Raw genomic sequence first — 25,201 nt, 5'->3', positions numbered from 1 at the left:
AAAGTGATGTTGATTGACATATGTCAATTTGGGTTGACTTCTGTCAATCTAGGGGAAAGTTTAATTTTAAAAATTATTCATAAAACGTCAGTTTATGTTCTATTTGATGCTGGTAAAATTAGGTGAAGTCAATGATTTTTAAATTTCTTAGAAATTTTCAAAGGTCTATAAGTTAAGCAAAAATATCCTAATTGTGAGATGGCCAGGCAATCTTCAAAGAACTGTAACTCCATTGTCTCTTGAAGAAATAAATTCATATTTGGTACATCGCCCAGAATACTATTGTCTTTCGTGACATGTACTTGCAGTGCCCATTTAATCAGCGGGCAGCATAATAATTTGCATATCCTGAACCAGTCGGATGTGATTGGTCAGCAGGTAAAGCTTTGGGAATACACGAGTCTCTTTGTAGATTTGAGCTGCTGTCAATCAAACGGTTGGATGCGTAAAGTAAATCCCAAGGTGATATAAAGTGAACAATAACACTAATTAACAATAGCCACGCTCTTAACAAAACGTTTAGCAAATTCGTTTGCAGCGGATTCTTAGAAAGACTGACAGACTCCCGTTGGTTAAAATGTTTTCTGAATTATAAAAATTAGTATCATGAAAATAGAAAAATTTAGAAAATAGTATCGTAAAGAATAGGCGGTTTAAAAAGTGTAAGTCGCGATCAGGCGGTTTTCGAGGGCGAAAGGCCTGCGGTTGCGGACTGACAACAAAGAAACGCCTGATTGAAGGTTATAAAAAGCGGTGCTCAGAAAGCTAGCTAATCTGTGGTCAAGTGAAATTTTATTTTCATTCAATCTTTGTCTTAAATGTGGTTTTGGCGCGCCCCCGTATTAAAGAGAATAAGGAGCGCGAAAAAATGGCCTTTTCACAGTTTTATAGAGAGTGCGATGTGCGGGTCACTCGCTTTAACTTCAAGTTGACACTTGTGTTGTCATACTCCACTAAAAAATTTTGATGGCTAAACAGGGCTTTTCTTCCTTGTTTATCCGTATTGACGGTAGTAAAAGCATATCACACACTTGCACTTCACAATCGCGCTTTTTTTTTCACCACCGATAAATGCAGTCCGACCAAACAGAAGAAAAAGCAAGCAAACCGACTAACAAACGGCCGCCACGAACAGGTTGACGGCCGAGGGAACAGTTACATAATTATTCACAGTTTGATCCGTTTTGAATAATCAAAACACATAAATAGCACAGTTTCATTCAATCCAATCAGTAGCTCAGTAAAGCTTATTTGCAACAACATGTCGAAGCGTGCGAGACATCAGCCAGGCTTTTACGCAACATTATTGAATGATGTCCGCCATCGTGGCTTTCATTCGAAATACCGACCGAAGGTAAAACCTACTGTTATGGGCGTTTACGAAGTTGAACGTATTGTAGCAAAACGAGTTCAAGGAAGCAGAGCAGAGTACTTCATTCAATGGCAAAGCTACTCCCCAAGTGAAAATACGTGGGAACCAGCCGAGCACCTACCCGAAGAACTCATCACTGCCTTCGGGAACAGATCTGTCGATCCATTTCGCGCTGATGAATGCCGAGAGAGACTAGCTCTTTTATTTGAGAAGGGTTTAAAATCGCCCCTGGCATGCAACGATACTATCACGATACGGCACGATGTAGTACGAGCGCTCTTTCCTGGTTTGCCAACAGACCTCCGTGGGTCTCCGTACCTCGCTAGTGAAGAGGAACTGATAGCAGCAGGCCTTGGTCCTTATCTGAAGAGGTGTTTAACAGTAACAGGCGGCGGATGTCGTGTCGAAGCTCCAGTCAGCTTGAAGCTGTTTCTTGGCAAGTCGCTTTCCTTCGTAGATGAACAAGGCCGCAAAATAGCTCCCCGCCCGGTAGAGAAAGTTCAGATCAAGTTTACGAAGAGTTATTTCGCCGGACGCATCCAGTGAGCCAAATGCTGCTTTTTCGAAAACGGCTTCTTTAGAAGCCACCAAATGGAATAAAAGTTTATGAGCAACAGTGGTATTTATTCATAGCTGCACAGTTACTTATTGATAAGTCGACACCGCTTTTCGAGATAATAAATTTATTTAATTTTTACAACTTGATTCCGCAGTTTTTTCCCTGATGACACTATGTCTGGGAACCTATGGAAAAAAAAACATCGGTTTTAAGTCTTAACAGTCCAATTGTTTTCTCCGATTAAATTATTCTGATGTTGCGGGTAGATTGGTTAGAAATTAGACCTAAGTGAAACATTACTAACATCATGCCACAACTTTGGGCTCAATTACAGACTCAAGAGAGTGGCGGAGATCGACGGAATCGCACCTACGATAACCGCAACTAGTATTATCGTTCATTTTGCATGAAATACGTTTTTTAACACAAAATAGTCATTTACCGGTATTCTGGTTCTCCAGAATTTCCTGCACGGCTGGCTGGAAACCCACAAACTGGAGTGCCAGCAACACCATAAAGTCCCTGTTTAAAGTTGACAGTTCCGGAAATGACCACTAGAACAATAAATTCTTTGAAGAGCATAAAACAATGATGCAATCATGGTGAAAAATGAAAAATCCACAAGATACTAACCATCTCTGAAGGGGATCCATTTGCTGGGTGACCTAAAATCAGGGGAGATTAATAAGATTTAGTCCAAATTCACGCCATTTGCGAGTTTCAAAACGCGACATGTGAAATCTCTCTGTTTGAGAAATTGCTATGAAATAATGACTTGTTATTCATGTTTATTAAAATAGATATGAATAAATTCTACTTACTTCACCTGACTGGGCTAAGTGCCCTTCCAGGTAGGCGCCAAGCTCCTCTAAAAAGTTGGCAACTTGGCCGTCAGTGAATGTGAGCTGCAAAATGAAATGTTTGGTGATTTTGAAAAACTATTCTATGTTCGAAGCTGAGCTCAAGAATGTGGCCTAGTTGCCAAGAGTCCAAATTAGGAAATGAAAAATGTTTTACCGTTATTAATTGATCTTGCGCGGATGACATGTCTCTCTCACACAACACGCGAAACAAAGGGACTCGGAGACTCAGAGCTTACGAAGAGTAACAACAGTACTTGCGCCAAGCGGTTGTTCGCTAAGATTGTCTGCGCGCGTTTATTTTACATCAGAAAGAAAACGGATGCGACGGCGATTGAAACGTGGACATTCTCAACGTTTGGAAAGACCTTGGAAAAAGGTACGTCTTGTAGTAATGATGATAAAGCCTGTTAACTCAGGAACGCCCTACAAGCCCATCTAAACATTTAAATTCTCATTTTATTTTCTTGCTTGTAATAAAATGCTTTTTAATACTTGTTAAGGACGGTCATCAGGTGTTTTATATAATTTTGAATTAGGGCTGAAGATAACTTGGATTCTCGTCAGTTTACCTGGTGCCTTCTTGCTAACTATAAAATTGGAGTCGAGAGAAAAGGGATTAAAATATTTTTATTTTAGGGGTGCTTCACCCACCACCCATTAAGCTGGTCATTGCTTTCATGTATTTGGTGGCTCCTAAAGGAGCCGTTTTGTTTTAAGTGTGAGTAACGCAGGGTTACTCAGACCTGGGCATTGTTTCTGAGCTCAATAGTGCATTTATTAGGTCTTGTTTTCTGGTTCTGGGATTAACTTTCTTCCCTGTTCTCTGCTCAAGCAGGGTAATGAGGTCAGGAACTTTCTTCTTCTTGAGGACACTTTCAATCATTGCTTGTGGCATTGGTGTTGTTGACAGAATTGAGGTTGAAATTCTGGCAACCTTCTTTGCAGCCTTCTGCTTGCCACCATCCATCCAATATGAGCTGTCCCTCTTTTGGTATGGCCGTTTAGCTCTTTCTTCCTCTCTCAGCTCCTCTTGCCTTTTCTCCACCAGCAGCAGGTTTGTTGCAGCATCCCATCTGTTGATTTTACGGTGGAAATAGCGCCGCAAATCATCATTCTTCTTCTCAACACCTGTTATGAAATGTCATGTTACTTTTCTTAATTGCAGGTCTGGCTTCTTACAACTTCCAACAATGCCAAATAATAAATTTATCTTGGGTATTGTTACAATGGATCTATAGAATAAAGTAAAGATGCATACCTTGGCCACTAAACATTTTAAGGCTTCCATGGTTACGCAGCATTACTGGCACATGGTACACCAAGCTGTGCATGTATGGGGTGATGATTATGGTCTGTGAATACCCAGGACCAGTGCCAGACATGTTCAGCATCTGTTTTCCCCAACTCTGTGCCTGCAAGAGTAAGCAAATGTTTTTGTTACATAGTTATGAAAAACCTTGTTACTATTATGATATAAATATATGAGCAGTCTTATGTTTTTATGTATTTTGTGTTATCTTACCTTGGTTTCAAATGCTGTAATGTCATCATCTGTCAAATTCTCTTTGTTCAAGATGTCTAGCAGCTCTCTGAAATTCTGAAATCACAGGCAAGCAAGATGATAAGTAAGTTTTTACATACTTGTAACAGGTCTATTATTGTAGCTTGCATTTATCAAGCAATTGAAAATGCTTAGAGTTTTACACATTCTAGATATATAATATGTATACTAGACTGTGTGCATGTGCTCATGATGTAATTTGCCCCTGGTGTGTCCCAAAAATTTTTGATGAACACAATAAATACATACCATCCATAGTTGGCGGGTTATCTCAACTCTCTCTTGAGGAAGAAACTTATCAAACAAATCAGGCAGCTTCTTTAGTAAAATCCTTTTTTCCCCACCCAAAAGAGAAGTCCACTCCAATTTCTCACCAACCCAGTAGACACGAAGGCTCACACCCAAGGAACGAACGGCTACAAGAAATTCTTGTAAGTGAGTCTCAGACTTTTGTCTTTTGTGGTTGTCATCCTGCAAACATACATGGTTGCATTAGTTTCCATGAATATGAAAATACTATTTACTTATGTTTATTGTGTTTGGTTAAAATGTCTTAAGTAAGATGAGTATATGCCTCAGAACAGGAACACCACATGACACTGGCCTTGCCTTTTTCAGTAGATCACTTTGTTTTGATTCTCTGTCTGAAATTTTTTGCTGGATTTCTCTAAGGTCTCAACAAAAGGGCATGTTTGATATTTACCTTATCCCATTTAGTAATGTCATAGATAAGTCCTTCCTCTAACCGGTCTGTTATTCATAACATTAGATGAAGCTCATCTAAGACAACATTGCTTACAGGAATTGAGAAGAATGGCTCTGAATGGCATCCTGGCTGTTTGGACCAAGTACCATCAACTACCCGCAACAGCTCAGCACTTTGAAAGTGAGTACATTTATGGGACATGTTGCACCTAGAAATCAGTAAATATGTCAGTTACTTCTACAAAAATGAGAAATGTAACTTGAGAACATTTGTTAATGCTTCATGTTTTCCTTATTACAGATTAAGTTAGAAGTTTTGCAAAATGGTATGACATTGTGACCAGAATGTTACATGATCTTGTTTACCTGTCATTCTTAAAGATTTTACACCAAATACAGCTGTTGTTGGAGGTGGCAGCCTTCATTCCCATAGCTAGGAGTAGGAACTGTTGGAAATAATATGAAGTTCATGTACATTATATTATAATACAGTGGGATCTTGATTACTTAATCCTTCCTTAATCCTTCGTTAGGGTTTAATTAAAGTGAAACAAATCCAATGGCAATGACTTTTTGCTTGAGTTAAATCCAGATCTTTTGTAAAAAAATGCATACTGTCAGGAGAGATAACTACTTTTTCAAAATCTTAGAATAGGTACATGAAACTTGATTTACCTTGTAATCTCCTCCCAGGAAGAATTCTAAATTAACTTTCTGGCCATCAACCACAATATGACCCTCTTTGATGGTGGCATTCACATCACAGATGACATTTGCTAGTGATGCTTTTAGAGTCTGGTACTCCTCCTTTCCCTTGATGATGGCAATGGTGTGGTTTCCTACAAAGGATAATTTTTTATAAAAATTAATTTAACTTCCAGTCCGTGAGTGCATATAAAGAGAATTTCTAAATAGTGTTTGTATTTTTTTTTTTCAAATCATGCTACATGTAAGGTGGCATTTGTCTAAAACTGGTTTAGTTGTTTGCTCTTCCTATAAGCAACTTACCTGAGCTTGACAAATAATTTTGTCCATTCTCCACAATGGCAAATGAACACACAAAAACATTGCTGCTGTGAGACATTCTGGTGCCATCTCCTGATATCTTAACTTTCATTGTTTGTACAGGCAATTCAATATTCTTCAGCTATGGAAAGAATGCAACACAGGAAACAATTGGATCAAACTACGATGCTGAGATTTTGATTGGCCAGGGAACTGAAAAAGAAGTTTATTTGTACCTCACAGAGGCACAGTGTGAGTGGAATCCTTGACATTCTCTTTTTTAGCTCAACTTATTGTATAGTTGGCAATATCTCTTTGACTTTAATATTAAACATGTTAAACATGCTCAAACATGTTTGGGCTGGTATGTAAAAAGGATTTTTTGTATCTGAAGACTTTTACACTGGGCATCTAATACATTAGTGAAAACAGGTTATAATACAACTTACGTGTTGTCGAACTTCATGCTCCAGAAGAAGTTTGAACGGCAGCTCTGCACCTTGTGCATCTCCTGGTGTCCGTCTAACTTCCCACTTACTGTCCAAAACCTTGGTGCAGCTTTCAATCAGGTATGTCCTGGGGAGACTCTTTTCAACTTGGGTGAGTTCATGATATCCCTCCAGTGAAATGGAAAATCTATCCATAATAAATAGGAGAGCCCTGATCTTTTCCTTTTCCTCCTCATCAAGGTTGTCATAGGGCTTATTAGGTTGGCCTGTGAGAAAAAATAGAAAAAGCCTAGTTATCAAACTGCTCACACTAAACAGTATCAAAGCCTAGTGAACATTTGAAAGTGAGAGTTAATTTCTATACTGAGACATACTGTAGGGCTCCAGGAACAAGCCTACTTTGTTATGAGATTATTGTTGCTTTTTAACATACTTGTGTTCTTCTCATTTGACATATCCTGATTCCCCTCTGAACAGACAATACTCTCTGCAATAAAGGGAAAAAATTCTTGATATTGAAGTGTTTTGGTAAAACAAAACTGGGATGAACTATAGTCACCTTCAGACAACTGGGCCTTAGTCATCATTACAACCTATGTAGCGGTAGTTACCTTGATTAAATTCTTGACTTTGAAATGTTACATTGATCAGCTGACCAGTAGTGTCTTCTAGACTCAGCGATTTTGGAGTCAGCCCATATGTCTCTGCAAACCACAGTGCAGTCTCTGCTTTTTCCTGTAACAAATTAGAAAAACATGGTTTTCAGAAATTTCGTTCATATTATCGCAAAAGTGCAAAATAAAACGTGCCTTGAAAATTGGTCAAGTCCGATAAATGTATAAGATAGATACCTTATTTCCTTGAGATGTCTCCGTTGTTGTCGATGTCCGACATTTTCAATGTGTTTGCCTCGATGGCCATTTTGTCCTCGCAGACATCTTAGCTGGGCCATTGCGTCGTAAAGCTGCGATGCCTTGTCTATGCAAAGGGTAACATATGGGTGGAGGTCAGTCAAGTATATTTTTACTAGTGTTAGCTAATACAGGCTAGTCATCTAGAGTTGTATGCGGTGTGTTAGTTCTGTGTAGTAAAAATTGGTGATTGGTAAACATGAAACTATTAGTCTACATATGTACGGTTTTCACCTGGAGCTAAAATTAAAGTCGATACCTGAAAAACATTAGCCCAGAAACTAATTTGACCATTCAGAATTCAAAAGCTACTGTTCAAGCTGGTGTCAGCCTTGGTTTAACTTTCATGATCGCACGATCGCTGAAACCACTCAACCGAAGATCGCGAATGGTATGATCGCATCGCAGACGATCGCAACCGATCGAAGGAATAGAACAGGAATAGAACTATTCCTTCGATCGCATTGCCACATTTAATCGCAAACGATCGCTGGCGGTTGCCTGCTATCATATGTGAACGAGGCTTTACTAACAACGTTCTATTCTTTTCGTACCTTCCATTTCATTTCGTAATTCTTGGTTCTCACACATCAGCTCTTCATTTTCCTTTTTCAGCCGATGGATGATGTCCCCAGGCATTTGGGTGATCTCGTCTGTGTGAAGAGCAACTTGACACCAGTACTGAGATCGCTCCGCTTGGCGAGTTGCATTGTTTTTGACGCCACGTGCTTTTTTCACGATGTAGTCCACTCTTCTGTAGACGGCCATCCCAACTCGAGAGCGAGCAGACGACGATAATTCGTAGCCGACTTTAACCAAGCTAACCTGTAGGCTATCGAAAACTTGGCTGTGACTATGAAGCTTCCTCCATTGCCAGAGGCCCTCTCCATTGACTTGAAGAGTAAAGAATGGGTTTTTGTTACCCATCAACGGTGCAGAGATATTAATGAAAGCAGGATTGACCGGGGATTCTACGAGCTCTGATGAGAGCTCCCGATCAATACGCTGCATTTCTTGTACGAAACACATGACTGAAATTATGAGACTCTTGAAACTTGTTTTAGCGATTGAATGAGACTTACGATTAAAGCAGCTTTTTTCCCCCGAGGGTAATTGTTTCGAGGGAACAATATTTGTGACATTAGAGCCAATTAGACAGCAGTTGCCAACAGTTGCGCATCTGAATTCATAACATACATACCTACATACATACATCAACTTTATTTCAACACGATAAATGTTTAAAGCTTCGCGCTTATGGGGTCGTGCATTTAACTAGTCCTAAAACTAATGTCTATTACTAACTTACATACAAAATAGAAGTAAGAATACTAATAGTTAATAAATGTAAAAATTTGTATAATATATATGATATAATTTGCATAAGATATCTTTAAAAATAAATATAGTCTTGATCACAAAAATTAATTGTTGAGGCAGATGTTACCTTAAAATGAAAATCTTTCGTCTGTAAATAACACTTTTCTTTAATAAACAGTTATACTGAAGTTTTCAAACATTGCTAGACGTATTTAAGTACTGAAGTAACTTGATTTCTGAGTCAAGCATAAAGACCAGCCAAAGGAAAAATCTTAATAAGGGACATGTAAGAGAATAATGGTATCGTTAAAGTTCGATTAGTCGAACAATCGAACTCGCAAAGATAGCAGGTTGCATGAACCTTACACCAAGGATTGAGTTCAATAGCCGGATGTTCTGCCCACTTTCTATTTCGTTAGAATAATAATAATAATAATCACTTTATTTAAGTCTCAAAGCTACATAGCCGAACATGAATGCTCTACTAACTGGGGAGACTGAAATGAAAATAAACTGTAAATTAAATCAAATCATGTAGGTTTTTGAGGAGAGGGGAAAACCGGAGTACCCGGAGAAAAACCTCTCGGAGCAGAGTAGAGAACCTACAAACTCAGTCCACTTATGACGCCGAGTACGGGAATCGAACCCGGGACACATTGGTGGAAGGCGAGCGCTCTCACCACTACGCCAACCCTGCTCCCAAGAGAATCGCTTCAATCGGTAGAGAAATATTTGAGCGATTCTTCTGACAACTGGCATGTGATTGCGACGATCGTCGAAATAGAACTAAAGTCTCTCTTGCGACAACGATGGAGAGGTGTGGTTTCCATATGATAATAACGATCGCTAAATATTTTTGTAGGGATCATATCTTAAAAGCTTTTAGTCTTTTAAGCTTTGTCTAGTTACCACCTCATTTTCAATACTAATTAGGCGGCGTTTGCGCGATTGTTTGCGGAGGCGGAGCTTAGCATATATTGATAATCTTGCGGGAAGTTTGAAATGGGTAACTTGTATTCTCGTGGGAGTCCCCAAAGGACAAATTTGGAGAGATCACTGCGATGCAGAGCAAACGTTTTCGAAATTCGCGTTTTGCGACTGCTTCGAAAGCTTGAAATCCCTTGAAAATTTCTATGGCGCTTTCTAGAATGTTAAATAAAAATAACCGTATGGTAAAAGAAAAATCTAGCAATTGAGTGAAGATGAATTACGCCTGAAATTGTGCTGAGATCGACTTCTCATACCAGCAGGACGCCAACATAGTCAATTTTCAAGGCAAATTTGTGACCTCTTCTGAAAGCGCAAGAGCAAAGTGTGACTGATACACTGTTCAATTGAACTTTCTTCTATAAAAGCCATATGGTAAAAGTAGGATTCAAAAAGTAGTTTATCCGTAAACGAATAGAACGTAAGCTTTCCTCGACATTTTCAGCCCTTTCCCTCTATTTTTTGGCAATCATTTTCTAATTAGCGTTTAAATTTAGCGCCAGTGTCTCAATGAAAGTCCCGGATATGTCACTAAATTCTGGGCGATGATGACTAGTACTATACCTTTTGTATTGCTCTTATAAATTGCAAGTCAAGAACGTGAGAGATTGGGGAGTTATAGCAGTTCCCATGGGAGCACCCCATTTGGTACCCACCATCTTGGAATTTTTGGCCAAGGGGTAGCATGGCCATTTTGGTCAAAAATTGAAATTTCTCTCAAACTCCTCCTACAGGTTCATTCATCTCCAAAACGAGTCTCTAGCACTTTTAAAAGTGGTTCTGAAGCCTTAAGTCCCGTTATTAGGGACCTTAAGATCCAGGACGGGAATGAGGATGACGGTGCGCCGTAGGACGGTTATGACTGGGCCTAAGTCTCGGTCTCACGCGTTGGTTAAATAGCTTAAGATTGTTGTCGACAAGGATGCCACTGTGCTTCCAGAAAATGTTTTCCATTTTGGTTTATTCTACAGCATGTTTAACATTTCATATCACTGATTAAGAAGCGTTTTTATTTTTATTATACACCATGGGTATTTGGTGCTTCAAAACATGACGCAAGTTTTATATGTCAGCTTAATTTATCATCCTGCTGATATCGCAGTAAAAAAAATTTTTCTTACCTCTAACTCTTTTGCTTGGTTTGTTCAGCTTGTTATCTTAGTTTTGTGTGTCAAAATACGTGTTAAAATGAGGTTTAGGCATGCAAGAGATGCCTTGGTTCTATGTCATGACAACAGAGTGATAGACGACGAGGAATTTTGCTTGCTATATGATGCCAATTGATCAAAAAATCCAGAGTTTCCATACGAAGAGTATGGAAATTTTGATCTTGAAGATATGGACGACGCTGAATGTAAAGCGGAATTTCGCTTCCATAAAGTAGACATCCCGGTGCTGGCAAAAGTCCTTGGTTTACCCGAAACTTTCACCTGCAGTCAGGGATCCGTGACTAATGGTATTGAAGGGCTATGCATTATGCTGAAAAGATTTAGCTACCCCTGCAGGTACTCAGATTTAATTCCCCGTTTTGGCCACCCTGTTCCTGTGATGAGCATGGTTTGTAACACAGTAGTTGACTTAGTCTATAACCTCCATGGCCATAGAACAACCAAATACAATCACAACCTTCTTGATAGTCTTCAAGTCTATGCAGATGGAGTTTTCCCTAAAGGTACTGCTCTGGATAATTGTTTTGGTTTTGTGGATGGCACGGTCAGGCCCATTTGTTGCCCTGGGGAAATGCAAAGGGCTGTGTACAATGGACACAAACGTGTACATGGACTAAAATTTCAGTCAGTTGCTTTACCAAATGGATTGATTGCAAATCTTTTTGGACCTGTAGGTTAGTGCATTATTTATCTCAGCTAATGCTAAGACAATGGGAAGGTATAAACATAAGGCATGTGATTTCTTTAAATCCCTTGGCCAATTCTAGTGTTGGTGTTTTTTCCTCAAACTGAATTGTCCGAGTTGATGTGCATTGCAGTACGTTGTGACATTCTTTTGTAATTTACCTTACGTGTGAACAGATGTGTATAGGGAGCCAACATAAAACTTATATATTAATTTATCAGTAGGTATTTCTATATAAATGAGTTGAGCCTCCAATAAGCACGCATATCTAGATCTATTAAGGCCACAAGGGTATTGGCTTTACAGAGTATTACTGTAACTGGTTTGAAGGAAATATTAAATTTAGAAAAGATTGTAAGCTCGGCATCAAGGATATTTCAAAACTCCACTATATCTGTTTTCAAGAAGGGAGAAAACATAATGTCTCTGGTCTATTGAATGAGCTTGAGAGGCATGCCCTTTCTCCAACTGGCCAGGCAATGTGTATTTATGGTTATCCAGCATATGCCCACTGTGTTCATCTGCAAACACCATTTCATTATGGAGTACTAACACATCAGATGCAAAGTTTCAATGAGTCCATGAGTAAAGTTCGTTCCTCAGTCGAGTAGATTTTTGGGGATATCATTAACTATTTAAAATTTTTAGATTTTAAGAAAGATTTGAAGCTGGATTTAAGCCCCATTCGGAAAATGTACATTGTCTGTGCCTTACTTAGGAGTGCACTTACTTCCCTTTGTGGTAACACAACCTCCGAGTTTTTCCAGTTAGACCCTCCATCTCTGGAAGATTACTTTGTCATTCATACTTGCGGGCATAGCTAAATGTTTTTGGTTTGTAGGCTTCTTTTAATAATAACTTAATAATAACTTAATATTTATATTGTGCAAATTAACATGTGAATATGATCAAATGCGCATCACAACACTTTTCGGGGGACTTTGGCCAGACTGCATCAGCAGTTTACAAACAATCGAAGGACACTTATTTGAAGATGCCCCCTCCCCCCAATCTCAGTAAACAGGCCAGACCACATCACAGTAATCTCGTGAGTGGGTTTTTTAACGTCCCCTGCCTAACCAAATTAGCTAATTAGTAGATGCAGGAGATGGGACCTACGGTTTATTTGTCCTTATCCGAGAAGACTAGAATGTCTATCCATTTCTTGATATTATAGAAAGGTAGTGCATTCTCCTCAGTTATTTTAAGACCTTGAGTGTTGGTCGGGCCGGGGCTCGGACCATCGACCTCGACCTCGACCTCCCGCACAACAGTCCAGCGCTCTAACCAATTGAGCTAACTGGGTGGCGCTTAACAGGAAATCTCCACAACGAATTATACATAAAAGAAATATTACTGGAAACCAAGGGTTCTTGACAAAACGCTTAATGGCAGCTGTTGCCCAGATACTGTAAAGTCTGTATTGGTTTCTTTCCTAGTTTGATGAGTAGTGCTTCACAGATTTTATTTTCCAAAATACCTTTTGCCTTGGATTTTGACATCAGAAAAATTAATATCCATACTCTGTCCATGGAAGGGAGTGCAATGTCACCCACACCCTTCTGGAATTTCCAAATGCAAACAGTGATTTGTATAGAAAACAAGTTCTTTCTGCCCCACCCTCTATGGATATTTTCTGAATTCACACAATATTGGGCTATATGGTAAAACTTAAGAATGAACCCATGAAAATGAGGTAATATTCATTTACTCGGCTCCAAGATGGAAAAGTATTTAATATGCTATGCTTTTGTTTTTGTTAGAACAGGTGTAACACTTTTTCCAAAATGCTCTCAAGTATAGCAATTCTAAATGCTCTTTTTGAAATACAATGTTTGAGAAAATGGTTGACACTCAATACATTTAAAATACACTGTAGTTATCAGTAGAACAACAAGAAGGCAAGATTCAATATCATCATATAATTGCACTCTCGTATGAAATCTGCTCAAGCAGTACTTGTTCAGTTCTTCTCCAAAAATTTAGAAAACATGGTTATCATCATGGTCTGGAACCCGTCCATTTGCTTCTGTTGCTGTATCAGTTGCTGACCCATCAACTTCGTCATAGCTTCATTCTTCTCAGCTTCTTGCTGCAACTCTTGCTTTTTCAGCTCCAGCTCCTCCTCCTCTTCTTTAAATTCATCCAACCTTTCATTCCTCTGCTTTAGATACTCCAGGGTGTTGTTTCCACTCGATCCTCTTCTGTTCCCCTTTCCTTCAATCTTACTTCTTTTCATTCTGTCTCTCAGGCTCTCCATTACCCTATTTCTCACTTCCTCAGCATCTTTCTTATCTTCCTTTACCTTACTCTTTTTTTCCTGCTGTCCCCATTTGGTCTCGATCAACCTCATCTTCTCTCACAATGAGGTCTTCCGGGGCTTGCTCTACTTCAGTCAATTCTGGGGTGCTAATCCCACTTGCTCTTTTCTCCTCTCTAGTTTTCGTCCTGTATGCTTTGGCAAGCAGACCATACCTTTCTCTAACACCTCTCTGGTCAACCTTAAATTTGGGGGCTTCTACTTGCAAAAGGCGCACAGAGATTTCATTCCACTTCCGACCTGTTTGTTCTGTCCCATGCTTTGTGCCAGCAAAGGGGCTATTTCCTAGCATTTCTCTGACTAAAACGACATCATGTTCCTCTGTCCAGAACATCCTGTCATACGAAATGTGGCATAATAAATAAACTATCAATGAGAGTAATCATGAAAGAAACAAGACACAATCTACAAAAACTCTACCACAGTAATAGAGGAAAACAAAGAAACGCCTAACAATGAAAGGTAAACCCCTCTGGTGGTAAGAAACAAATATAATGCTGGGTGAACTGTGTATGAAGCTAAAAAATACATTAATTATGAGTAATTATAGTATACTCAAGTGTGGGGAATAGTGAGGCCTAAAATTTGGTGTGAAAAGGGAAGAGACAAAGAGCTATCGAGCCGTGAAAAAATGTCAAAGAGGTTGGTTGTATTCAAGAAAATATGTAGTATAAAAATATTGGCACAAGTAAGTGCAGTTGTTCAATAGAACCGACAAGAAAATTTTCGTTCTCGAAATGTTTTCCTAAATTTTGATAAATGCACACCACTGGAGTGGAAAACGAAAGGTTTAACAAATGCTAGGTTGAGACAGCAATTCAGTAATTCAAGTCAACACTCCACAAAAGCACAACAGAAATGGTCCTATCAAAACACTCTTAGGAGCTTTGTTGCTTGGGTTGTTTTTCTCTTTCACGCAGACTACACAAGAAATATAAACTCCATAGGACAGTTGCAAGTAGAAACTCGAGAAAATGACTCTGCTAGTAGTATTTATATAACCATTAAACAATGACTGAAAGCAGAAAAACAACAGGAAAAGAAAAACAACAGGAAAAGAAAAACAACAGGAAAAGAAAAACAACAGGAAAAGAAAAATCACACCTAAACAACTCGCAACATCCACACGACAGAAAGCAAACAACAAATATGAAACGTGCCAAGAAAAATATTTACTTATGCTGGCTTTTTGTTGCTTGTTTCCTTTGAACATGATGGGGAGGGGGCCGAGACAAACTGAGCAGAGCTCATTACAAGTTTACAGTAAATCTTAAGAGAAACTAACACAAAGTCCACAACGTGAAACTGGTGTTTTTGCCGTCCTCGACCGAGTCATGATGGGGTCACGACGGGGTCACGCAACCGTGAAAAACAAACCAAATCTCTAATGCGCATGCTTCTTATAGGTCGCCTTTGCTCCCGTCCTGGATCTTATGGTCCCCTTTGCTCCCGTCCTGGATCTTATGGTCCCTATTCTCACTTAGACCCCTTAGGCTATGTTACACGTTGACTTGTCCATCTTTCAACCACCATAACTCTCTTGATTCGGCATCTAATTACTTCAAACTTCACAGCAAACTAGTTCCATGCCATGTCTATATCTCACAAAAATTGCAAGTCAAGAGCGTGAGAGATTCGGTAGTTATAGCAGTTCCTATGAGAGCACCCCATTTGGTGTCCGCCATCTTAGATTTTTGGCCGAGGGGTAGCATGGCCATTTTGCTTCAACTTTGACAAAGTGTGTACACGTTTTTTTTCATTCAAACAACTTGAAACCTACAGGCATGACAGAACAGTCCTTTGCCTTTCTTGTCATATTCCTAAATTATGAAAGTGATGTTGATTGAGATCTGCCAATTTGTGTTGACTTCTGTCAATCAAAGCAAAAATTTAATTTTAAAATTTTTCATAGAATTGCACATGGTACAAAACGTCATTCTATGGTCTATTTAATGCTGGTAAAATTGGGTAAAGTGAATGATTTTTGAATTTTTTAGAAGTTTTCAAATGTCTATGAGTTACACGAAAATATTATGATTGTGAGATGGACAGGCACTCATTCAATCTACTGTAACTCAATAACCCTCATTGTCAGTTGTTATGGGAGGAAAATGTTTCAGGAAGGTGCCCGAGCACCTTAGAAACATCTTCCGATAAGTGAACGGCCTCTGCGCAGTCTTTGAAAGGGGAAAAAAAGTCAAAAAATGGGAGCAGAAAAAAAGTGTGTACTTACAGCTTCACAGCTTGGTTGGAGTGATGTACTGTAGGTGCGCAACACACATGTACACTTCACACCGGGCATAAAGAGTAGTTTACGGGGCCTATCTGGCAATAACCGCAGGGTCTGGGTCTGAGTGTCTTGGTCCATGTTAATTTATTCATGTAGCGTAGGTGTACGAGGTGAGTTTAGCGTGTAGAGGTTACTATATTCATGTGGCTTAGATGTGCGAGGTGTTTTTAGGGTGAATATATTCACGTAGCGTATGTATACGAGGGGTTATTAGGGTTAGGGTTTGTGGTTTAAAAAGTAACGGAACAATAAAATCCAAGATGGTGTCGGAAAAAAAGGAGACAAAAGAATCCAAGATGGCAGAAGGATTAACCACAAAAAAAATATTTAATTTCCAAATTAAAATTTTTATTATCACACCACACGTTTATATACATTTTGTGCGAAAAAAAATTAAGAGTTCAGATGAATTGCAATTAAATGTTCTGGAAATGGTTCAGGTTTATAGGTTCTCTTAATGTCTTCTTTGGTCTCTTTAGGTGGTACAAACGCTTCATCCTCGTCGCTGCTGCTGCTGCTTTGTTCATCTTCCAACTTTTTGTGGTAGAGTAGTTCACAATGTTGCGTGCAGGTGAGGAAAGCTTTCATGACATCTGTATGCAGTTTAAGCAATTGATCTTCATCGTCTTTTACTTGTGCGGGATCCGTTTCTTGTATGTACTATTTTGTATATCTCAGTATTCGGCAGTAATCATCATAGTCTGCATTTTTCTCTACGATGTGTAATAAATCCTCTAAAGCCACGGCACACCATCTAGGATTATTGTTGAAAGGTTCAAACATGTTGCTGTCTGTGTTGTAAATGATAGGTAGTTATAGAAGTTGTCTTTTAATGGGGTTTGTGGTGACAGGTGTCAATCATCGATCTTGTTCATCATCAGAAGTGCTGTAACCAGAAGAATCTCTGGGTGAAGGTTTATCTTCACAGTAACGTACAAATGCCATGAATGCCTCCATCACACCATTGTAGACTTTGTTGAAGCGTTTCTGATCACGAGTGGCTCCTACCATATCATCCCGTATGGAAAAACGGATGCGAGTTTTGATTTTTTTCCAATCATACCATCTGGTTCATTCGTCTACACAGGATAGGACTTCGTCAAGTATCGCACAGGCCATGGACGGATTGTCTTGCAAGTCTTTAGTCACTCCCAGAGGTTTGGCAGAATCTTTAAGCACTTGAAGGTAATTGGTAAACGCGTCAAACACTTGAGTTTGTGCTTGTTTTATTTCTGGTGTAGGAGCTTCTCGTATGGGTGCCAAGTCTTTCATGATGTTTAAGTTGTACTCTAAATCTCCTTGAGTAGCATCGAGTCTCAAATCGTAAAGCATACAAACGATTTCACTGGCAGCAGACCAAGGACGAGTATGAATGGAGGAAAGCATCGTTCTCGTGCGTGTCCAGTATCACAATGATGAAAAGGTGTAAGAAGGAAAAGTGTTTTATAGAAGCTAGCTGTCAATCACTTTTTGATTGGCATCTGCTCACCATCCATGAATTGGAGGGTTTTCTTACAAGAAGACAGTACCATCGTGATGATATCATACAAATTCCAAGAATGCACACATTCTTGGAATTTGTACAATATCCAGCCTTTCATACTCTGCTTGGTACACCTCTTGTTGTATCTCCCGGTACCACCTCAACTTGGCATCTTGCAGCTCCTAGGCTGACAGCTCTTTGGAACCTGCACTTATTCCTGACTTAAAAGCTCAAACACATCGAAGAACAAATGCTGTTACCCGGATTAGCGTCAGCCATTGCTCATATTGAGATGGATCAATCACTGGTTCCATAGTAATCAATGCACACGTTCTTGTCACCCTTTGTTTTCTTTCTTTCTCTACAGACTCGGTCAATTCGTTTGGCGACTCTCATTGTTCAGGCAGGCATTGAGAAGATAACCAGCACGGTCCACTCCACCACAACTTGCTATCAGCTAAGACCTTTACGGGCACTCCACGTGTAAGTAAGTCAGCAGGATTATCCTCCCCTGAACAGTGTTTCCAATGGTGTGGGTCCCATGTGGACTGAATCTCAGCAACGCGGTTTGCTACAAATGTCTTCCACTGGCTACTTGAGCCTCTGATCCACTGAAGAGTTACCATGCTGTCAGTCCAGCAGACTATGTGCTCTACTTTGAGTGTTAACGTTAGGGATTCTACAACAAACTTCAGCAATCTTGCATTAACAACAGCTGCAAGTAACTCTAATCTCGGTAACAATACAGCCCTTGCGGGAGCCACCCTTGATTTGGACATGACAAGATGTGTTGACGCATGGCCGGTTTCATCCAAGCACTTGATATAGACTGCCGCACCGTACATCTACGTATTTTCGAGTGGAGAAAGTATTAAAACGAGCCAAAGATAAATTATTTGTCAAGTGGAATGGGTATCCTAGTAAATATAACAGTTGGATGTACAAAAAAGATTTAAAGTAATTGGTGACATCATGAGGGGTGGATCTTTACGGAGGTTTCATGTCTACATTCCCGGAGACCAGAAAGGGGGTTCTTTGCATCGATGGCCAGCACGTCCGCCTCCTTTCCTAGGAAGTTGGGGTACACAAGTGGGGGCAGGTATCAAAGACATGGTCAAAGATGTGGCGCGCGAAACGGGGAGAGACCTTAAAAGAACGTTCACGCAACGATCTTTGTCAGAATTTCCTAGAGGGGTGAAGAGAGGAGTATAAAGAGCCGTCAAACATGAAGTGCAGAGAAGAGTCACAAGGAAACTCAACGATATTTTTGACGATTAAGATGGTACACTGAGGAGAAGCCAGAGTAGGAAGTGGACATATAATGGTGGGAACCACATCCCCTGGAGATTAGTGACCACGATATTAAAACGACATAAAAACGAGGAGGATTTGTACATATAAAGAAAATACAAAAACGAAGCCGTGTTCAGAAACGCAGGAGACGTTGAAGTATCAACATGGCCATCAAAGGCGCAGAACAGAACCCGAGTTTGAATTTGTTTCGCGTACCACCTGTAGACCTCTCTACGGTGAAATCGCGTTTGATGAAAGTATCACCTCAGCCTTCAAGCATTACACCCAAAGAAGTGTACGTTCCTAAACAGACTGAGTTTATCGATTTGGCAAGAGGTTTTGTGGAATTAGATTTGACCGTTAAAACCACAACCAATGGAAATCTCACTTCCCGGGCAGATGCAGTGGGTAACCTCTTATCCCCTGTCAATAACATAGCACACTCTCTCTTTAAACAAATTAACGTAAAACTCAATGGAACTCTCATCACCGAGCAAGTAGACATGTATCACCGGAAAGCCTACATACAAACCCTACTGAATTTTAACCCATTAGCGTCCGGTGCGCCCTCATGCGCCCGGAAGTAAAACCGCTCTGAAAATCCAGTGCGCCCTCATGCGCCCTGTCAGATATGACTCGTTTTTATTGGCTGTAGCTAAAAAACCTTATTCCCCTGGGTATTCAAATATGTCTGAACGTGACCTGCATAAATTAACCTTTCATTTGATGCTAAGTTCATCATTCTGCGATTCGTGTGTGATTTTTCGTGAATTTTTGAAAATTGCGTTCGGTATTTTAGTATGGCTTCTCATAGGTTTGACGATGCTTCACGTTCTTCTGATGAAGAAGAAGAAATCTTTCCTGGTTTTACTCTCGAAGAAGTGGCTGAAATTCGACAGGAACGGCAGAGAAGGCAACAAGAAAACTCTCTCCGAGATGTTGATCGAGAAATCGAGGAAATCTTCGATTTTGGCGAGCACGAAGGGGGAACAAACTCTGATGTCGAAATTTTTGGCAACGAAGAAGAAGAAGAACAAGATGATGAAGAAGAGAGTGACGACGAAGATATGCCTTCCGTTGGTGTTCAATGGTCGAACACATCTAGTGAAATTGAAATCGAAGAGTTTACCATTCCTCATGGCCCAACGAAAGATCTCGGCGAGGGTGCAACACCGAAAGATTTCTTTAATCTTTTCATCGACGATGGTTACCTAGATGAAGTTGTGCGATGCACCGTGGCCTATGCTCGTTCGAAAGGAGACGCAACATTTGTCACGACTCGGGCTGAAATTTCTGCCTATCTCGGGCTCAACATTTTAATGGGGATTCATCGCCTTCCTCACGTGGATATGTTTTGGGACTCTGACGAATTTATCGGCGTAGAAGGGTTTAAAAAAACAATCCCCAAGCAAAGGTTTAAAACTCTTGGCAAGTTTCTTCATTTGATCGACCCAAGAGAAGAAGATCCAACCGACGTTCTCTGCAAAGTTCGCTCTCTGGTCGCTCTTCTGGAACGCAGATTCATGGAAGCATTCATTCCGGGGAAAAATGTAAGCATTGACGAAGGTCTGGTCAAGTTCAATGGGAGGCTTTCATTCAAGCAATATATGCCTATGAAGCCGGATAAATTCGGAATTAAAGTTTGGATGCTCGCTGACGCCAACAACTTCTACGTGCCGCGTTTCCAAATTTATCTCGGAAAAAATCGCACCAACAGTGAACTGTTTCAACGAAAGGGTTTGGGGTACTATGTCGTTTGGATACTCGGTGAACCATATTTAGACAATCACCGACATTTTTATTTCGATAATTTTTTTACCTCGGCTGATTTGATGCAAGATTTGGAGTCGAGAGGTACGTACGCTTGTGGCACTGTACGCACAAATAGGAGAGACTATCTTGCCGACCTAAAGCGAGCCAAGTTAGTTCGTGGGGAGATCAGAACCCGTCAGTGCGGAAATTTGGTGGCCACAATGTGGAGAGACAAACGTGTTGTATCTCTTCTGTCGACGAACACTCCTCCGGAACCTGAAATCCACGCTGTTCAGCAGGTTGTGCGAGGAAGAAGAAAGCGAGTTGTGCCCGCAGACTCGATGAAGAAGCCAGATGTGGTTACCGTGTACAATGCAGGTATGAATGGGGTCGATGTAAACGATCAATACCGCAGCTACTATCCTCCAGGGTCAGTTTCTCGAAAGTGGTGGAAGTATTTGCTTTGGTTTTTCTTTAATTTGTCCATCGTTAATGGGTACATTTTGGAAAAAGTAGCTGGCAAGAAGGCGCGAAGTCAACTGGCATTCCGGCGTGAACTGGCGAGGCTCCTCATAGCTGGTTACAATGGATACAAACGGCCCTCCACATTAGGCAAGCGGGCTATCCAAACTCTCTCAAGTGAAGAAAACGTGAACGGACACTTTCTCGGAAAGTTGCAAGGCAGAAAGAAAGCGTGCGCCATGTGCTCAAAAGATGGGAGAAAACGAACTGATGGACGCACCTTCGAAACATGTTATGCTTGTGAGCAATGCGGTGTTCCCTTGTGTCGACAAATGCGTGGTGAACTCTCCTGCTTTTCTAAATGGCATGGAGGAAATTAACTCTCAAAAACACTCAACCTTTGCTCTTAAATTGTATTGTAGTTTTCTTTTTTTCTTCGTTCTTTAGAGCGCTGTATTAGGCTGTAAAGCCCAATTTCATTTCACCTTCGCTTCGCGAGTCACGAACTGGTCAAAGATAAAAACAACTTTCTTTGTTAGTATAATTCATGCATTGTTCGTAATCTTCCAGTTGAAAGGGTTCTACTCAATTGATAGTTATTTCATTCTTCAATAGTTCCATATCACAATTTTCTGCCAGGTCTGTGCAGGCTTAACTTGTAACTTATAGTTTTTTTACCTCGTGACGTTCATTGATGGCGGCAAATTCAAATTTGATCTGTGCAAGAAAACTTACGAATTTCACTCTCTTACCTATGAGATGGCCTGTTTTAATGCAAAAGTTTTTTGACTGATTCCTTTTGTTTGCATTTCTGCTGAGTTAAGAGCAGGAATTTAGACTTACTGTGGTTTTTAGATACTTTCATTCCTTTGGAGGTAGTAGGTAGTACAGTGATGGTCACTTTGTTTACTTGATGTCCATACTTTCATATTTTTTTTTAAAAAGCAGAACATACATCTGCAGGATTTAAGTAGTTTAAGTAATTCTTTATTGTATTGGCAATCATGTGTTAAAGTTTCACTGCTGAAGATTAAAACTAAGACATGAAATGGTAAATTTGTTTGGACCATGTCATATTTTTTAATTCGACAGCCATTTTGTCTGGATTTTCAGGGGTGGTCTGGGCTGAGGGCTTTGGACCTTAATGGGTTAACCGAGAAGACGGGGAAACCATTTTAGCCCCAGCTGGAGGGAGAAATGATATCGATTCCCCCCAAACGTACACGGGAACAAATGTCAAGTCAGATAACGATGCACATGGCGTGTTATCCGCCAACCAGCAAGCAAGTGTCTTGACCCAGAAAGCAGATGCTCGAAATTATTATGCAAGAGGGAAGAGCAGAGTACTGAGAATGGTACCCTTTGTGGATATTCTTCATCAAGGGAAATGGTTAGCGCCCAGGACAGAGATGGATTTAAAATTTTATCTCAACCCGGTGGCGTTGTACTTTAACGCAGAAGTCAACCCTGGAGCCGAACAAGTGAGGCAATGTGTAGACGATATCAAACTCACCTTTTACGTCTGCTTAGTATCCCTCATCCCCTCGGTGTACGATAATGCAATGAGTATCATCACCAAAACTCCAGCTAAATACCCCATCATTCGTGTAGAAATGCCACAGTTCCCCCTTGATAATGGGGCTACGTCCAAAGAAATCATCAATCCCTTTAACGGAAAAATTCCCCAGAGAATCCTGGATTCCCTTAAGGTGTGGCTAGTTGTTTACGGTTTCTGGTCTCGGTATCTGGTCTCGTCTGGACGGAATGCTTTGTCTTGCATATGCCTTCGATAACTCAATTTGGATGCGTTTGTCGAGATGCTGCACTACTAAACCATCGACTCTCTGTACTGTTAACCTTTCTTGACCAAGCATTGTGCTCAAATCCAAATTGGTTTCAACACCTTCAATACCGAGTTGGCGCTGTACTTGGGTGGTAACAAGGGTTGTGTCGCTTGCATCGTCTAAGAGCGCATAAACCTTAATGGTCTTTAACGGATCATTCTTGTGGAAGAGTATGACTTGGACGATTCTGCAGTGGGTAATTACGCTGGCGGATTCTCTGGCTGAGCTGTGTGTTACACTGATAAGATTAGAGCTGGCAGATTTCTTGACTGACAGTTTCTCACTGGGCGTTTCTTTCTTGTTTGAGGATTGCTGGTTTTCATGTGCCATGGGGTTGGGCTGCCTGCTTGGTGTAGATCTTGGCTTCACGCCGTGTTGTAGTGTATGGTGACGTCTTCCACATTCTTTACAAGTAGATCGGTTCTGACATCCCGAAGACACGTGACCAGATTTAAAACATCCGAAGCATAGGCTCTTGCTGCGAATGATTTCACTCCGCACGTCTACCTAACTCTTCAGAAACTTGCTGCATTTGACGAGGGCGTGCTGACCGTTGCAAAGGGGGCAAGCTTGGTTGGCTTGATCCGCTGAAGGCTTTGATGGTGAAACAGAGCTGTCTTGTATATTAGTGGTCATTGTCGCAAAAGAATCTGCACTCGCTCTGCCTTCGCTCCTTTTGCCTTGTTTGCCTCTCCACCTCAACCTCGTCTGGGAATCGGTTTTTTCCTTTTCTGCCTTTAAGGCATCTGGCGAGAAAATAGGGTCGTTCACTAGCTCTGCTTCTTCCATGACAAACTTCGTGAAGTCGCTAAAGGTGACAATCTTCATAAGCTTCGTCTGTACTTTATGGGCGTACCTACACCATTTTACTGCAGAGTAATAAGGCAGAGGGTTTCTGTCGAGTTGAGGTCTCCCATAGACTGCATGGTCCTCATAGCCTCTTCACAACGTACGAGGAAATCTGCAAAGTCTTGGATACTTCCACTGTCTCCGTCGTTGATCTTAGGCCAGCTTCTAAGGCCAGACTTGTAGGCCTCTGCTACATGGATGGGGTTCCCAAAACGGTGGTCAAGCATATTTCGAGCCTTTTCGTAAGTGCTGTCGGAGTTGATGGCTAGGTAACCCTTTACAACGTCGTTCGCCTTGCCTTTAGTGTCCTTATTCAAGAAAAAGAGTCGATCTCTGTTTGAAGGCACACTCTTGGAGATTATAGCATCGAAGGCAGTCAAGAAGGCTGGATATTCAAAGTAGTCTCCAGTGAAAACTGGCGGCTCCTTTACGGGAAGGTGGTTTATTTGTTGCTGATTGATAAGTAACGAACTTAACTCTGTTTGCTTCGCTTGTAAGCTGACTATCTGCTGAAGAGTTGCGTTGACACCACTATCCTGGAGATGCGAAGATTGCGGGCTTCGGTATCAAGGGCTTGGAGGCTGGTGTAGGTTGGCTTCTAGGGATGAACGGAGGAGCGAGCGGGTTGACACGGCTCCTCTCTAGCTTAATATTTTGGACCCCTACGTCCGACTTTAACTCCTGCTTGACGCCTTCACCACTTGTCAAGTCTTTATCGCCCGATAATCTTTCCTGTTCGAGAACTCGTTTGATTGCACTTTCTTCAGCGCTTGCAATGGCTAGTTCCTTTTCTATTTGCAACCGTCTTAGTTCCTTTTCCTTTTCTAGAAATTCCATTTCAGCCTGCAATTTCGCGGCCTTAGCTGCCGCATCGACTAGGGCGAGAGAGAGATGCTTTGTGGACAAGGAACTTACTGTCGACTTGCCAGACGCCTTTGACTTCCTGCTGTGACCCAATTTAACAGATGGCGCCCAACTGGCCGAATTTTTTTCAAACGCATGGATGCGTTCGCAAAGTCTACTCCGACACTCAAAAAATTCTCGATCTCGGATATCGAACCATTGGTACGAAGCTTCCCTTTCTTCTTTTGATGTTAACAAGTCATCGCACTCCTTGTGAGTGTCATTGAATTCGTCCTTCAAATGATCGAGGTAAAATCTCTCTCCCTCTAATTGTTCTATTTCGGTCTCTGGTGAGTCGCGTAACGTAATGATCTTTTGCATCTGTTCCATCTGTTCCTTAAGTTTCTTATAAGCAGTATGTCGATTCGCGAGCTTAATTTTTAAAAGAAAAGCCAATCCCTTTTCCGTCACTTTTCTTA

At 40.7% G+C, this 25,201-nt stretch overlaps 1 protein-coding gene, 1 long non-coding RNA gene, 1 other non-coding gene and 3 pseudogenes across 4 annotated transcripts in view; 2 read left to right on the top strand and 4 right to left on the bottom strand.

The window, feature by feature from the left end:
- Positions 1-2,038: 2,038 nt before the first annotated feature.
- On the bottom strand, positions 2,039-3,265 carry LOC148725231 (uncharacterized). Its single transcript, XR_015991290.1, has 5 exons — positions 2,949-3,265; positions 2,753-2,836; positions 2,565-2,596; positions 2,374-2,453; positions 2,039-2,116 (listed from the first exon to the last, which is right to left on the bottom strand). It is a non-coding gene; the product is annotated as an uncharacterized LOC148725231 (long non-coding RNA).
- A 262-nt stretch (positions 3,266-3,527) lies between these two features.
- LOC111343330 (uncharacterized) lies at positions 3,528-7,243 on the bottom strand. The gene is made up of 11 exons (XR_015991098.1): positions 7,126-7,243; positions 6,948-7,001; positions 6,515-6,780; positions 6,069-6,207; positions 5,736-5,899; positions 5,427-5,506; positions 5,059-5,269; positions 4,530-4,826; positions 4,317-4,397; positions 4,053-4,206; positions 3,528-3,922 (listed from the first exon to the last, which is right to left on the bottom strand). It is a non-coding gene; the product is annotated as an uncharacterized LOC111343330 (transcript).
- A 3,043-nt stretch (positions 7,244-10,286) lies between these two features.
- LOC148725230 (uncharacterized) lies at positions 10,287-12,410 on the top strand (annotated as a pseudogene).
- An 892-nt stretch (positions 12,411-13,302) lies between these two features.
- LOC111328228 (uncharacterized) lies at positions 13,303-16,474 on the bottom strand (annotated as a pseudogene).
- Positions 16,475-18,071: 1,597 nt separating this feature from the next.
- Positions 18,072-18,524, bottom strand: LOC148725229 (uncharacterized). The gene has a single exon (XM_088731467.1). It carries the CDS (start codon positions 18,522-18,524, stop codon positions 18,072-18,074), a length of 453 nt encoding a protein of 150 aa, XP_088587593.1.
- Positions 18,525-25,186: 6,662 nt separating this feature from the next.
- The window catches only part of LOC148725228 (uncharacterized), a 3,051-nt pseudogene continuing 3,036 nt past the window's right edge, over positions 25,187-25,201 (top strand). The window contains exon 1 of the transcript XR_015990479.1: positions 25,187-25,201. This exon is cut by the window's right edge and continues 1,446 nt beyond it. The product of XR_015990479.1 is annotated as an uncharacterized LOC148725228 (transcript).

Source organism: Stylophora pistillata, chromosome 8, assembly GCF_964205215.1.
Source record: "Stylophora pistillata chromosome 8, jaStyPist1.2, whole genome shotgun sequence".
Classification (NCBI taxonomy): domain Eukaryota; kingdom Metazoa; phylum Cnidaria; class Anthozoa; order Scleractinia; family Pocilloporidae; genus Stylophora; species Stylophora pistillata.
This window is presented reverse-complemented; position numbering and strand designations above follow the sequence as displayed.